Source organism: Fundulus heteroclitus, unplaced genomic scaffold, assembly GCF_011125445.2.
Source record: "Fundulus heteroclitus isolate FHET01 unplaced genomic scaffold, MU-UCD_Fhet_4.1 scaffold_168, whole genome shotgun sequence".
NCBI classification, from domain to species: domain Eukaryota; kingdom Metazoa; phylum Chordata; class Actinopteri; order Cyprinodontiformes; family Fundulidae; genus Fundulus; species Fundulus heteroclitus.
In genome coordinates this window covers 3,005-18,704 of record NW_023396580.1, presented here as the reverse complement: position 1 = coordinate 18,704, position 15,700 = coordinate 3,005, and the positions used below count along the sequence as shown (strand labels likewise).

General features: G+C 38.0%; 1 protein-coding gene across 1 annotated transcript in view; it reads right to left on the bottom strand.

Moving 5' to 3' along the window:
* The window catches only part of LOC105933603 (conserved oligomeric Golgi complex subunit 3), a 29,063-nt gene extending 13,676 nt beyond the window's left edge, over window positions 1-15,387 (bottom strand). The window contains 12 exon segments of the mRNA XM_012873203.3: window positions 4,858-4,997; window positions 5,221-5,312; window positions 6,068-6,194; window positions 6,284-6,327; window positions 6,426-6,506; window positions 9,890-10,015; window positions 10,235-10,327; window positions 10,559-10,633; window positions 12,310-12,475; window positions 14,621-14,682; window positions 14,768-14,914; window positions 15,168-15,387. Coding sequence (XP_012728657.2) covers window positions 4,858-4,997; window positions 5,221-5,312; window positions 6,068-6,194; window positions 6,284-6,327; window positions 6,426-6,506; window positions 9,890-10,015; window positions 10,235-10,327; window positions 10,559-10,633; window positions 12,310-12,475; window positions 14,621-14,682; window positions 14,768-14,914; window positions 15,168-15,353 — 1,339 coding nt within the window. The 5' untranslated portion in view covers window positions 15,354-15,387.
* Window positions 15,388-15,700: the final 313 nt, after the last annotated feature.

Sequence of the window (15,700 nt, the reverse complement as noted above, 5' to 3'; positions counted from 1 at the left end):
TTCTCCAGGAAGTGACAGGTGTCTCTATGTTAGCAAAACCCACCCCCCACTGCCGTAAGGGAACGCCTCCCCAGCCACCAACTGAGAGAGGACGCAACAGTCTTCTCGCCCGATCAGATCGGTGCTTCCCCTGCTGTCTGACAACATCCGCCATCTCTTTAGTCCCAGCTGTTAACGCTTACCCCTGCTTTGTTTATTGCACATCTCACACTGTTAGCCGGTAAGCCGACGTTGTGGCACACTCACATCCATTTCTCTATTCCTGTACACGTGTGGACTTGGTGCCAAAACATGGTTCTGACAAACACCAACACACACTCATTAATGTATGAACAGAGACAGTGCTGCATTGAGGATCTATTTTGTTTGTTGTTTATTTTCCTTCCTCGTTTTTATTTTGTCTTGTAGTTTGGTTGAATGGTACTAGCTTAACTATAGATTTTTTTTCGACTCATACTTTTTTTTTTTTTTTACTTCAGCTTTATACCTGAGCTGTAAAATTGAAGTGTTGTGTTAAATTCTGGTGGGTTTTAAAGAGAAGTTGGTTATGTTTCTTCTGCATGTGCGTAGTGCTTGCAGTTTGAGAATACTAGAGCATGAATTCACTCCTTCATCTATCATTCTATAATAACACACCTCACCAGGCTTCATTGAACTAATGTTGATTGAGACAGAAAAGTGTTTGGCTATTAATTCCTGATAATCAGATGCTGCCCTGGTTTGTTAATTTTGATTAAGAACCACTATTTTTTTTAATATAATTGCCTTTGGGCACTTAATAGTTATGCATAGCCAAACAGGATCATAGGGAAAACACCAGAGATATAACAAAAGCATAAAAGAAAACCTAAAATTGAAAGACTATAAAAGGAAGGAGAAAAAAATAAATTGAGAACATCTAGCTAAATTAAACTGTTAAAAAAAATAAGACTAATAAGTAAATTGTATAATTGTATTTTTTATTTAACCAGGATTTAGTTCCACTAAGATTAAAATCCTCTTTTAAAAGGGAAAATGAGGATAAAACATTTGTGGGTTTTGGCTAGTAACTGAAATGAGTACCAAGAGTTAATTCAGTCTAAACAAATAACTGGAAATTTGACCTAAATATAATTAAGGAGCGGCAGCAAGACTTGAACATCCTATGTTTTGCATTTTAAGTCATGTTTGTAGTTTATAGTCTCTACAGATGATACAGATAAAATGATCAAATAAAGAACATTATGGACAACCCAGAGCATCCCCTGCAACAGTGTCTTCAGTCAGAGGGTTCTTCAGATCCATTGTAGCACATACCACTAGAGAAGATGCCTCCTGCCCTCAGCCATCACTATCTACAATGACTTATGTTTAATTTTACTTTGGAATTAATGCATTATTTTTTTGAATGTAGGTGTTTTAAGAATAAGACTAGACAAAAGTTAAGTGTTTCCGTCTAGATAAGCCAAAGTGCTAAAGACATACCCAAAGAGGCTTGCAGCTGTAATTGCAGCGGAAAGTGGTTCTAATAAGTATTAACTCTGGACACTAAATACTTTCACTTTAAATAAAAAGGGGACAATGTATAACTCAGATCTAGATTTTAATTCCAATCTGCACTGCCTGGGCAGATCAAGTAAACGGTTATAGACAACGTCAGGTAGAGGAGGGGAAACCAAACCTTTTAAAAAGGTTAGAAACGGGACAGAAATTTAACATTTTTAAATTCTTGAAGTTTCTACACCATTCCTCAACCGTGTATGGCATTAGCCTGTCATCCAGGAGTTTTTAGGTTGGTTTATAAAAGACTAAATAAATACAACAAAAATCTACAGCACAGTTCATATTTTCATTTGTACAAAACATTTGTAAACTATGTATCCTTTTCCTTCAACTTCACAATCATGCACTATTTTTGTAGATCTGTAAAGAAATATCTAATCAGGTGGCTGGTTTTAATGTCACAAAATACAATTAAAAAAAAATTCAGTGTATGAATATTTCTGCAAAGCCCTGTAGACGATTTAAGGAAATTAATCTATTTGAGTCTCTATTCCCATGTAAACTGGCTGCTGTAGCATAAGCAGGTTTTACTGTGACTAAAGCAGTTAATGGGAACCTCCAGGTTTGTTTAGTCATTATGGAATAACACCACTGATTTAGCGTTAACAAATGATAAAACAGGGACTGTGAGCAAGAACTGTGAAATCTGATGTTCATATCCAACATGTTGGCTTAACTACAGAAACCTCAAGACTTGTATTTTGCTGTGCTAGGAAGAGCGAGTTGAAAAAAAAGAACAACTGATTGTCATAGCAGCTTTTAAATGTGCGTTTTTTTCTGAAAAGTCAAAGAGGGAAAAGCCATTAACTGAAGCATTGGGATGTTTTATAGCCGGAATTACTGTTGAAGTAGAGGAGGGATTTATATGATTAATAGCCGAACAGCAGTATAACAGCAATTCCCTGTGATGTTTCGGAAGTAGTTATTCCTAAAATTTAGAGTTTATCTAAATTTAGAGCCGACAGTAAATCTGAGTGATTTCAATTTTGAGGGCTAAAACAGCCACCAAATGGTATTAAAGACAGCAATAAGAGTATTTTATCGTCAAGAAAATGTATTATTTTGGTTAAGATGAGCACAGTTAAATTTAGACATTTACATACACTGTATAAAAAGAAAACCTCTTCTGCTCCCAGTCGGACATTCAATCTTACTAAAACCTCCCGGTTTTAGGACGGTTATGGTTAAAAAAATTATTTCAATTTGCTAAAGATGCCAGAATACTGAGTCACATAATGTTTTAGAGACATGATTGTTAACATTCTTCTTAGTCAGAAATTTACATTAATTTGCTAAATTACCTCATTAACCAACTTGTGTCGAAGATCTTGGGTCTCCTTTCACAATGGTTGGCCAGAATTTTAGCCCATTCATCCTCACAGACCTGCTGCAGCTGTGTCAGCCTTTCTAGCCTAACTCCTGCACACCTTTTCAGGTCTGAACACAAATCTTATTGGGAACTGAGATCAGCTCTTTGTGATGGCCAATCCAAAACATTTACTTATTTGTCCACAAACCATCTTGTAATTCATTTAGATTTTTTACATATTACATATTTTTTACATATTACATATTGTAATAAGTAATAAGTAATATCATCTTTATTGTCATTGAAACATACATTGAAACATACATTGATAATCTAATACTGCACTAATATTATGATTTTATAGATGCTTCAAATTAAAAAGCCTGGAGATGTTTGCATCGTTAAAAACATTCAGAGAAAAGCACATATTTCTTTCCTTGCATCAATGGACCCTATGGGAGCATTTGGTGTATTCTTTTTAATTTTTTTCTTTTTATGAGTTTTTGAACATCCAACTTAGTGTATTAAAATGTTATAACAATTAATATCACACCTCTTCCTCTGTCAAAGTCCACCTTTTTAAGTACAATTGTGGTTTTCATATAACTGCACTCCTGAGTTATCACAATCCCACATTATTTCTACAGCAAACTAAATTCTGCACTTTCCATCAACATCAGAGGAAAACGCACTCTCACTCTAGCTGTGTTCTATATGCACCCATACATGCGTATAATCGTATATTTAACAGGTCTGGATGTGACAAAAAGCCTAAACTACTGTTGTGTTGGTTGCAAAGTGAGGACTGTGAGGCGTAATTGCAAACTGCGGCAGAACAGAGGACATTCTGGAGATATTTAAAACTTTCGATTCAACCAACGCTTATAACAAAGCGGAATTCCTTGATTTAATCTGCCCTAAAAACAGTTCTTCAAAACGTATATGGATAAGAAACGAGTTGATATTGGAAATATAAGAAAATGTAGCTCCATCTGTATGTGGACATGCTGTATTACTGAGCGACGCATGTTCCTGCAACAGGGCAGCAAATCACGGCAGGTGTGCGCTTTTCAGTGTAAATAGTGCTACTTTCATCAAAAATGAGCCAATCGCGAAGCATGCCAGTGCTACTTCTTTTCCATGTGTTGTTAAAATAATACCTTTTAACCTTGTTTTTGTTGTCTGCTGTCCAGGGTTGCCACCAGAAATTTTGGGCCCCATGACAAAAAATAAAAATCATCCCAAAAGCTCATATAATAAGAAATCTTCTTTTGTGTGGTTCTAAATGCTTTCAGATTCTCCTTTGCTCCAGAGTCATGTGGGGTCCTAAAGGGCTCAGTACTTGGACCTCTGTTGTTTGCTTTGCATCTGCTGCCTTCGATTTCATTCTCAGAAAATAAATATTGCAATGCTCTCCCTATGAATGACACTAATGTTTAAATGTGATTGAAAACTGGGACGATTACTACATGTAAATGCTAAATTGTTATGTTGAAGAACTTAAAGGTTATACAGCCCTTTGTTTTTTTATTTCAAAAGAAAAGAAGACATGGATCATTATTTTTGGTTCAGGTGTCGCTAATGGGTCTTTTCTTGAGGAACATGGAACCTTTGGCACATTAAAGAAAGTCTAATATGACAAACGTGGGTATTTATAATGGACAGTGAAGTTAGGCTCAAATAAATAAGTGATAAAACAGTCAGCAGAAGCAACTGGCCAAAATAGCCTAAGCCAGTATACATGGATCCCTGCTCTGAGTAACACAAATCAACTGATTAGCTGCTGCTTGATGTGCTGAGCACACAACAGAATCTCAGGAGGGATAAGGCTGCTTTAAAAGCTGCTCTTAAGATCCACCTCTTCTTGCTGGCTTTGGATCAAGTATGATTTGTTGATTTTATCATTTTTTTCCCTCATGTTTCTTTTTTTGTTGTTGCAAAGTCCAAATCATGTACATAGTGAGGTCTAACAATAACCTTTTCGAAGAGAATAAGCTCTAACCTACCGTTGTTTTGAACATGGTCCTCCAGCATCTCATTCTTTAGGATGCTGCACAGCTCAGACAGGGTTTCGAGGTGGATGATGTGGATTATCAGCGGCCGCAGAACGTCATACAGCGACACGCATAACTTCTCTAAAAGTTCACTGAAAAAAGAAAAACCAACATCAGTGCTTTTCACAGCTTAGAAAGCTCAGAACAGTATTTTCAACTCAAGCTTCAATTTCAACTTGAAGCTTGAGTTCAAAACGCTCAAAAATATTTGTCAACTTCTAATTTCTACTGTGGATTTTAAAGAAATTCCACCCTAAGCAAGCACACAGTTTCTGGATATTTCCTATTGTAGCTTGTTGGCTGGTTACTACTTACTCTAATCTAGATGTGGGCTTGGAGAAGAACTCATTAAACAGCTGATGTTCATCCTGACACACATGGACCATAAATGCACAGCCACTTCGAACCTGCGGACACATATGAAATTGGCAAATGTTCAGAAACTCCAAATACGGGTCGCTGCAAAAAATATCCTATCCTAATAAAATATTGTCAGTTTGCAACTAATCACTGCATTTTATATAACGGATAACACAAAAAAAAAAAATAAAGCAGTATACGGTTGTGAAGAATAAGGGACATTCAGTTAATAATTTTGTCACAAGTGCATTATGAAAAGGTTGCTTTGCCTTTGTATTCAGTCCCCCTGAATCAATACTTTGTAGAACCACCATTGGCAGCGAATACAGCTGCATGTCACTACCTGCTCTGCGCATCTAAAGGCTGCAATTTTTTACATTAAAACACATTGTTGCAATTTGAGAAATTGTGAAAAGTTTCAACAATACAGATACATCATTTTAAACAAGACTCCAATTAAAAAAAAACATTTAACCTGTTATTTTTGCACCAAGCTTTTGGTCAGATACATTTTAACAGATGGGTCTATTCACTCGCAGTTTAAAATGAAATATTTCTGAGGATATTCTAACATGATCGTCCTTCTACCAATAAATTTACTTGAACAAAAAGGTCAAATCTCTTGACACCCCCCCCTGCACACAAGCTCAGGTCATGCTAATTTATCGAGTGTGTGGCTCTGCCTCCTCAGACACTCCAGAAAATGTCCCAGGGGCCCCATGCTGTCCTTTCCAAGTAAACTAAAATGTCATCTTCCAATATTTAAAGGGCAGGCTCTGGCTTTGAACTCGCCATGCCTTACCAGAGCACAGTGGTCTTTGTTGTTTTGCTTGGTCAAGTCGGTAATGGTGGATGTAATGCAGGGGCTGAGCAGCTGCTCTCTCTGGTCAAGATAGCACTGATGGATTTCCTCAAGCAGCTGCTGGTACCTGCTCACGTTAGGAGACACAGTCAATTTTGAGCCATAGGAAACAATATATTTACAACAAGTTGTATTAAAAAAAACAGTAACACTCACTCTGGAATTTTCTCTGCTCGCTGCTCTATCTGTTCGATCAGTGACTGGAGAGAAGGACATGTAAATATAAATTGGATTTTTATTAACAGAATATAACCCAAGATAAACGGCTAAAAAATCTCCGGGAAATAAATATACTCACTCTAACTTTAGGAGCTGCTGCTCTAAATTTAACATAATAAAGCGTAAAGGCGTTGTCTGCGTTAGTGAGACCCATAGGATCCTGAGGAGAACAGAAAAAAAACACACAATCAAGTGTGACATTATGATAAATGTCCTGAAACCTCTAGGACTGTTATGCTGCAGCTTAATTTTAGTGGGGAACATTTTAGGTTATTTATATTCATCTGTACAGCTAAACCCCCCTCTTCAGTTATCATCGATATTACGCGGCTTTAACCGCATCACCGCCGTAGCCCAGGGGCAAGCCAACCACATACTGACAGATATTTCTATCTTCTCAGCCAGAAGTTTAAACGGTAAGATGGAAAATATTCAGTTAGGTGAAATGTGAAATTTGTGGCGCTAGAGGTCGCTTAACGGTTTAGGACAGGGGAAATGTGCACACACAGTTCTTAAATGGGCCTAGCCATGTACTGTGGCTGCATCGAGTTGGTTGCTGCACCAGACCAAAAGCATTTTCAGCATCCAGGTGTCCAATGCCTAAACATGGACGATTACGCACATAAAAGTCAGACATGCTGTGTAGAGCCTGAACACTCTGACAGGATATGTGGCTCCCGTTGGGGGGGAGCTACCCTGTTCTTTTCCTCTGCCAGACTCTTCAAGAAAGTGGCTTGACTTTATTTACTGAATAATATGATCTTCGCCGTGCCTGAATTCAGCAGATAATTCAGAGGAGTTTTGAGTTTCACCACCTACAGCAGGAGCAGCATGCAGGCGAGGGTCGCTTTCAGCGCCATCTAGGCTCACCCAGCCCGGTTTGATCACCTGCTGACCAGCACTGGAGCCTGTATCTCCCACCAGGGCACCAAATACAGGCGCCCCATTTCAGCTGAAGAGTACTTGTCCATCAGTCTTAAGTTAGATGTTAACATTTATCAGTGATCTGAAGTAAAAATATTTTTCCTGTCAGAAAATCTAACCTGACAACAGCCAGATGCATGTATCGCTCCGCCTAGCTTCACTCACATACATCTGGGACATGGCTCATTGAAAGTGATTTCCCCAACCAAAGAACGACATGTTTTCCGCGGACCGGCTCGCCAAGATAGCGCTGCGGGAAACCCTGCACTAGAGCCGCAAACACATAAAAAAAAAAAGTTTTTTTTTCCTGCACATCAAACCAAATTTGCGGCACAAAACGCGAAGCAAAAGATGCGCTGCAGGACCTCTCGAAGCCCTCCAAGGCGCGTTCACCATAGACTTTGCATGTAAATCTGATGCCCTTGATCAGTGGTGGACAAAGTACTCATACAATGTACTTAAGTAAAAGTACAAATACACAGACAAAAATTTACTCAAGTAAAAGTCAAAGTACCACATTATTATTTTACTTAAGTAAAAGTAAGAAATTACAAGCTTTTATAACTACTTAAGTATTAAAAGTAAAGTACTTGCCAACCATAATACCTAACGGCTTATATAATGTCATTAAGTGTACCTATCGTATTTAGTTTTAATAAATCAGTAATGTACCATTTTAATGAGCAATGCTGCAGATAAAGCATGTTTTTATTGTGTTTACCCCCTGTGACAGTTTAGATTTAGATATTTTATTCTATGCATCAGAATTCCAGGGATCGATATCGACAGCGTTTAGCAACTTAACTTACCTTAATATGTTTTTTCAAATTTGATGGTGAATTTTTGAAAGATAGAATTTCATGCTTTTGGGGAAGGCAAAGGCGGCATTGGAATCTCCAGGAAGCGTTTTTTGACCCAGTTATTTCAAAGAAATCTTTTAAATAAGGCCATGGGTGGGGCAGGTCTTCTGGAGGATGACTATCCTTGGACTCCATTCTGGGAGTTAATGATTCTGCAGGTCCTGCGTACTGTGCTGCTCTTCTTGAGGGAGGGCCTAATGGTTATTTCCCGCTTTGGATTGGTTCAGCGGACTGATTCTGCTCTCGCCATTGGATACTTTCAAACTAACGAACAAATCAAAAAACCGAAATGCGTCTTGGATGTAACGAGTAACGAAACGCTGTATAGAAATGTAGTGAAGTAGAAAGTACAGATACTTACTGTTAAATGTAGTGGAGTAAAAGTAGAAAGTATCCATTATTAAATCTACTTAAGTAAAGTACAAATACACGGAAATTGTACTTAAGTACAGTAACAAAGTACTTGTACTTTGTTACTTCCCACCACTGCCCTTGATGCAGTTTTTTACATATTTACAATAACAAGACTAGAGGTCGATCAATAATTGGCCAGCCACTTTGGGAGAATATTTGAATGGTTTTCCTGTATAGGCATTGGTGTGACCAATCACTGCCATTCGGTGTGAATTGCAGTAATTGGTCAGAGGATTGGTCTTGCCCACACCCCTTTCTGTCCCTGAAGTTCCAGTGGTATCACCTTATCTATTCGTTGTCTTACATGTCAATCATTCTGACGCACTTACGTAATGCCAATGTGTGTGCTCGTTTCTTGTTAGTTTCCACTTGTTGGCTATGCATGCGCACTTCTGTCGTTTACGTATCCGGTTAGCTTAGCGGCTAGGTTAGCGCTCAGTTTCAGTGTTAGCCGTTCATCGTAGCTCCGCTGTTCTGATCTCCAGTTTAAGAGCTGCTACCGATGTGTGTGTGTTTGTTCCCATGGAGAACCACGTATGTACATCAGGGTTTCCCCAGCGTATTAGAAGCCTGGCCGGCCAACAGGCTAGCTGCTATTAGCTCGGCGCACATCACGCCGCGCCCCTCCTTTGGCCGGATGACGCAACCATTAGCCATTTTCAAAGTATACGGTGAGAGCAGCGGAGCTAGAATGAGCGGCTGAAACCCGAGTTCACTGGATGCATAAACACTAGAAGTGTGCAGCCAGAAAGAGGAAACTAGCAAGGAACGTGTACGCAAATTGGCGTTATGGTAGCTAATCACAATGATATGCATGTGGGACAACCAATAGATAAGATGATCCCTTGAAACAGAAAGCCAAACAAGATTGTCCACTATACCTTCAAGTATAAAACTCAGTAAAATGAGAAAATTTTAAAAAGTCATCGATAAAATACTGTGCCTATAATTAAAGCCACAAGAATGGTCTAAGAAACAAAAAATAAATACATCAGCAAACAACTTTGAGATGTAAATAAATGAAAACTCTGTGGCCTAATACTGTAATGATTAAATGTAAGATTTACTTAGAACTGAAAATCCTGTGTATGATTGTAAAAATCAGCATTGTGCTTGCACTTGGACAATCAACACTATGTAAATATCTATTCCATTAGGATTTTGTAAAAGACAAAGAAAGCAAAACTTTTAGATTTGTTTTAGTTTCATCATTCAAATTTCTAAAAAGGAAGAATAGCAACACTCAGACAATGTCTACGATAAAACTAATACTTATTAAGACATACAACAAAGGAAGTAAACATAGACTCATCCCCATCATAGATCATTTATAGTTTATCCTTACCCGTTTTGTTAACTGGCTGGTAAGAGATTGCATAGTGTTTACGATGTAGACCTTCATGAAGTGCATAGCTTTAGACAGACATTGTTTAAATTTAGCCAAATAAACTGGATAATCCTTGAAATTTGGCTGTAATAAAAAGAAAAAAAGAAAAAACAGTTAGACCTCCTTAACATAGATCACATAGAAACACACAGAGTATGAAAGGACACCAGTTCTGGTTATTATATGGGTCTTGAACACAATCCATTTAGCTATTCATTAACTTTCATAACAAAACTGAAACACTATCACATGCAGTAATGGCTTAAAGCATATTCAGTTTCTGATTTTTTACTGGTTACTTACATGCGAGGAAACATATTCTATGCAGTCATCCAATTTGGACAACATTGGTATAAAACCTTCACTATTTACAGACAAAGTTGGAGAATTCAGTTTCTGCAAAGAAAAGAGTTAAGATTGAAATCATTTAAAATCAGAGTCTCCATTGTTTAGACTTTTATGAAAGTCTTGTTTCTGAGAATAAACAACGTAGTAGTCACTTCTCTTTATTTTCTATAAATGTATTTATTTCTAAACATACAAGTTTTCTTCGCAAACTACCATAGGATCTTTATGATGCAGTGCATGTGTTAGATTTTGCAATGTGCAGAAAAAAAAGCAGCCTACCGTGTTTATGTTTTCCAACTCGTTAAAATATGACAGTTTCTGCTGAATGCTCTCTGCCAGGTTGACAAGCTCTGACTGTAAGGGGGAAAAAAATTAACAGACAACAGTTAAAACAAGGTAGGGAAAGTACTCTTCATATTTAGTTCTTACACTAACAAACAAGTATGTGTACTTGAAAGATGTACACAGATCAGTATAAATAAGATTTCCTAATAGCAGACCAGAAACATGCCGTTTATCCCCCAACACGAGACACAAGACAATAAAAACATATACCGTGTCCCCCGTTCTTCTGGATATACAGTTCCTTCAGGTTATTTTGGAGAGGCCCCCACCCCGACTACACAGCTAATTATAATCACTATTTTCTAAATAATGTAGATCACATCAGAAGTCATTTAAGGCTGCATCTTTTGTATAAAACAGCTCTATACTTTGTCCTTTTAAGAAACAATCAGATTTTGTAAATTAAGATATTTTCGCAACACTATGTAGTTTCTGTATTCAGGGTGAAGCTTTGGAACAGTCTGAATGAGGAGCTCAAGCTTTGTCCCAACATTAAACAGTTTAAATCACGGTAAAAAGGAGAATTATTAAAAGATATTACACTTGAATAATAGCAACAAATAAATACTCAATAATAATAATAATAATATTAATTTTAATAATATTAAATGTTTAACTATAATAATTTCTAATAACATCATTCTTCTTCTTCTTCTTTTATTATTATTATTATTATTATTATTATTATTATTATTATTATTATTATTATTATTATTATTATATGTAAATAACATTGAAGGGCATAATTAACCTTTTACATTTCATATATTTTGTTGAATATTTAAAATACATAAACACACTTTCTGCCTATAAAATCTTGTGCTCTCTCTGTCACCAAAGGAACTCCACCATGAGTGACGTTTGCCTTTTTTAAGCGCCCCCTGAGTCATCAGGTTAACAGCACTCACTCTCCTGCAAGTAGCAAACACAACTCTGCATCAAACTGTACAAAATAGAGCTTCAGGCCACGGCTCTTACAAGCAGCAAGAAATCAACACAGCACCAGGTGACAGGTTTTGACCCGGCTTGGCTGTCAGAGGAGAAAAACTCCCATTGGCATTATGTATTTACCAATATGTAAATACATAATGAGAGACAAACAGAAACATAGACTCTGATAACTCGTAATTTTACTGTCATTCAAAAATCAAGTCCTTTAAAAACACGGTGTGTAACTAATTTGGCTTTTAATTAGCAAAAATCAAGTATAATTTTCATAAATACACATTCTGGCAAAGTCGAATAACCTCACATCAAAAAGGAAAGTTTTCTTACAACTTAGAATTACTAGTTTATATAGCTGACAGAGAGGTTGTTTGTAATTCATTTAGCGAGTTGTGTGCTAAATGAATTACAAACATTTATGAACAACTAATTCTAAGCTATGAGAATGCTTTCATTGTTGATGTGGGGTTATTAGACTTTGCCAGAATATGCATTTATAAAAGCAATGCTTGATTTTTTCTAATTAAAAGCCAAATTAGTTACACACTGTGTAAGTGTTTGTGTTGGTTAGCGCCTGCACAATCATCCTCCAAGATGACATTCCTAGAAGAAACACCAATGTAAATACCATTTTTAATGAACTGTGAAACAACAGCTAAAAGACGGTGCAGACACTCAGTGGATACGGAACATATCTAAATTGTATGGGCTTCGCTCGTGACAAATATTCGCTTCCTTACTTGTTCTTTCAGCAGCTGTTCACAGGCCTCATGCAAGGCCCCGGTCTTATTGGACACAAACAGGTACTGTTTCTGAAGAGAATCCAAATGCTCAAGAGCCATGTTCACATCTTTCAGAATAGCATCACATTGTTCTTGGTAGCTGTTTAGATCATCTCTGGTTCTCCTACATGAAAACAAAGAACATTGCATCATTTTCTCAAGCTGAAGTCAAAGTTACATATGATCACACTAACCAGCAAGTTGCATTCCTGAAATGTAACACTTTATGACACGTTGTTACTTTATTATTACTCATAAATGCATTGTACGTAAAAAACTAAATTATTTGTTAATCTAATATGCAATATTAAAACAGCTTTTTGCTCTCGAATACTAGGTTTAGCGCATCTGCGGTTTATTGCTAAATGCATCTTTTGGAGAGATAAAAGTATAAGTGACAAAATGTACATTTTAGGTGTGTAAAAAGTAAAAAGAAAATTATTTACCAAGCTATAATCTGTCGAGTTAAGGGGTATATTTCAGAGATTTTGACTTTCACTCATTATTTTTAGTGTTTTTTATTAAGATGCATCTGTTCCATAACCTGGAGGGTTTTACTGCAACTATAGGCTTTCAGTGATGCAAACAAGAGACAGTCCTGTAACTTTGTACTTTTGAGTTAAAAGACATTTTTCTTTTACCATAAAGCTTTTATTCTTAAAGCAAATTAAAATTTCAGGTATTCAGAAAGTATTAAAAAAAAAAGACAGCATGTCTCAATGCAGAGATTTTAAAAAGAAATTACAATCATCTGCCATTGGTATTGACAGGTCAGGGGCCGCATTTCTAAAACTTTGTTTAGAATCCATATTAAAAAGTGCACATATGTCCAAAAAATTGAAATTCTGATTTAGAAAACCATGTGCATGTACATAAGCACACAATTTTCCTTTATAGGTCACAGCTGTACCTGAACGTTTGTGTACCTGGTCCAACCATACATGGTCAATGCAAAGCACCCCATGAATGTTTTAAAAATGAATCCACTGTTAGTCTCTCTTTTCATTGAAGCCTAGAAACTATGAAAAGAAATTCACAGAGTTTATTTAAGTAAATCAGAGGTAAAAGTACAAATGTTTCCCACATTAAAGTAACTTGTTAAAAGTAAACTTGATTGCTGTTTTAAACGTCGGAGGAACGGCGTGCTCCGCGTTGAAATGCCTCTGAGGCTGTGCGTTCAGATTGACAACATGAGAAGGAACGGTGACCAGGCGGAGAGGTTTCCCCTGTGATGATAAAAACAGCCCCCGCCCAAAAAAAAATAATAAAAGAAAGAAAAACACTGCAAATAGCATCTAAGTAGGCTACGTGCTGCATCTGTGACCACTAAGCGCACCACAGGGAGCCAGCACCTTCCCTCCTAATTCTCCCATTTGCAAATTCCTCCTGTAGTCCCAATGCATCCACCGCGCAGGATTACGCACAAGTGTATTTGAACGTTTACAGCCATTAAAAGTAATTGCCGCACACCTCGTCACAATTTATGCGTTAATCTGTACACATCACCATGGTGATCATCAAGGAGATAAATGTGATGGTAGAAAAACTATTTAAGATGGCCTGTGGGCATTTATTTGTTATGTCAAAGCTCCTTATGTGCAGTTATGTGTCACCAGCGCATGCAGGAGTAACACTGCAGTTTTGAATGCTTATGATCAAGTCAATCAAGCAGATCCAAATTTTTCATGGAAAGTGACGTATGTAAGTTTCAGACCCCATTTGTGCTTACGCGAGTTTTATAAATGAGACCCCAGAGCATTAAAATCATTTAATGCACTAGTGTTCTACCGAAAAATTTCTGACTGATCAGAATCATAATCAGAATGAAGTTTAATCACCAAGTAGGTTTGCACTTACAAGGAATTTGACTTGGTGTTGATGGTGCAGACAAAAAATAATAATACAATAAAATAAAAAGGATATATATACAGAAGCTATATACACTCAGTAAACTGTGCGTTAATGTAACGCAGGCGCTTGTAAGTCCTGAACGGGGGAGAGAGGCAGTGTCCAGTTTCACCGGCGGCTCTTGGCCTTGTTCATAAGGCTGGTAGCAGATGGGATGCAGCTCTAAATTGAACTGTGCAACAATCTAATTCATAAAGCTGAGTCTTAACTATGTGACTAGGATGTATGTTGTGTGAGAAACAGCGTGTTTACTTTAAATGCCTTTTTTTTTCTTACTCTTCTCCTAAAAACTACACCTACAGGAACAAGCACACATTGAAAAGAAAAAAAAAACAGCAAATGCTCGGTGAGATTTCAGCACCTGTACTTTGCGCTCTCATCCAAGTCCATGTTTGTCTGCAACTTGGCAAACCAGGCAAAGAACTGCAAGGAAACAAACAGCATCTCATTACACCCTGGGACAACATAAACAATGTCTAGCAGGGAAGGTTTAACCGGCTAAACCTACCTGCTGTGCAGTTTCTATTCGATCAGTTTCCATTTGGAGCATCTGAAAGCCTTTGAGCAGGACGTCCTCTGTTGACGCAGGCACCGTCGCTGTGAACGGGGACTGCAAGGACCGAGACGACAGGCTGCACAGATCCTCAATGGGCAGCTGCAAAACAAGACAGGACTTTCAGCTAACTTGGAACATGGCCTGCTGCAAAAATAAAAATAAAACAATAACTAAAACAGGCTTCCAGCTAGGCTGAACTAGGGCAAAGTCGCCCCAAAGCAGCATTTAAACACCAGAGAACTCGTTTCTTTCTCACACAGAGGCAGATTAAGCGTAAAGTCAACTTCTCCAGCGTTTAGAAATGCAGCTAGCATCCATGTTAGCCAGCTAGCCGTGCCCAGAGTCTCCTCACCTCCGAGGGAACAGACAGCGTTTCGGCCGCCGCTCGGATCTCCAGAACCGAGTCCATCTGCTTCTCCGTCAGGGGGGCCGTGGCCTCCGTACGGCGGTCCCATAGGGACAGTTTCTCCCGGGTTTCCTTGTCTGTTAGATCCAGGAGCGACAGATCCGTGGACGCCATCGTCACCGAGGCGAGCATCAACGTCAGCAGCAGCAGCAACAAACAGGTTCCTGTTCCGGGAGTCTGGGCGGGGCTTGGCGCGAGGCCGGGCCAATAGGAGTTAAGAAGAAACTCTCTCGGTTGTTTTCCTGGCAGACTCTTGTACGGTTTGTGGACATTTAAAATATAGTCTCCCATGTGATATCGCTGCTATGAAAGCGTGAAACCGGGCAGCACCTTGATAAGAACACGAGACTTACCTGTTTGCTAGTGTCCATCAGGAGCGAGAAACGCAGGTGCGGATACTTTGGGGACGTGGGAAATTCCAACGCCCAAACTTGCTAACGATCATGTTAGGAATGAAATATGTTCACCATTTTCTACTA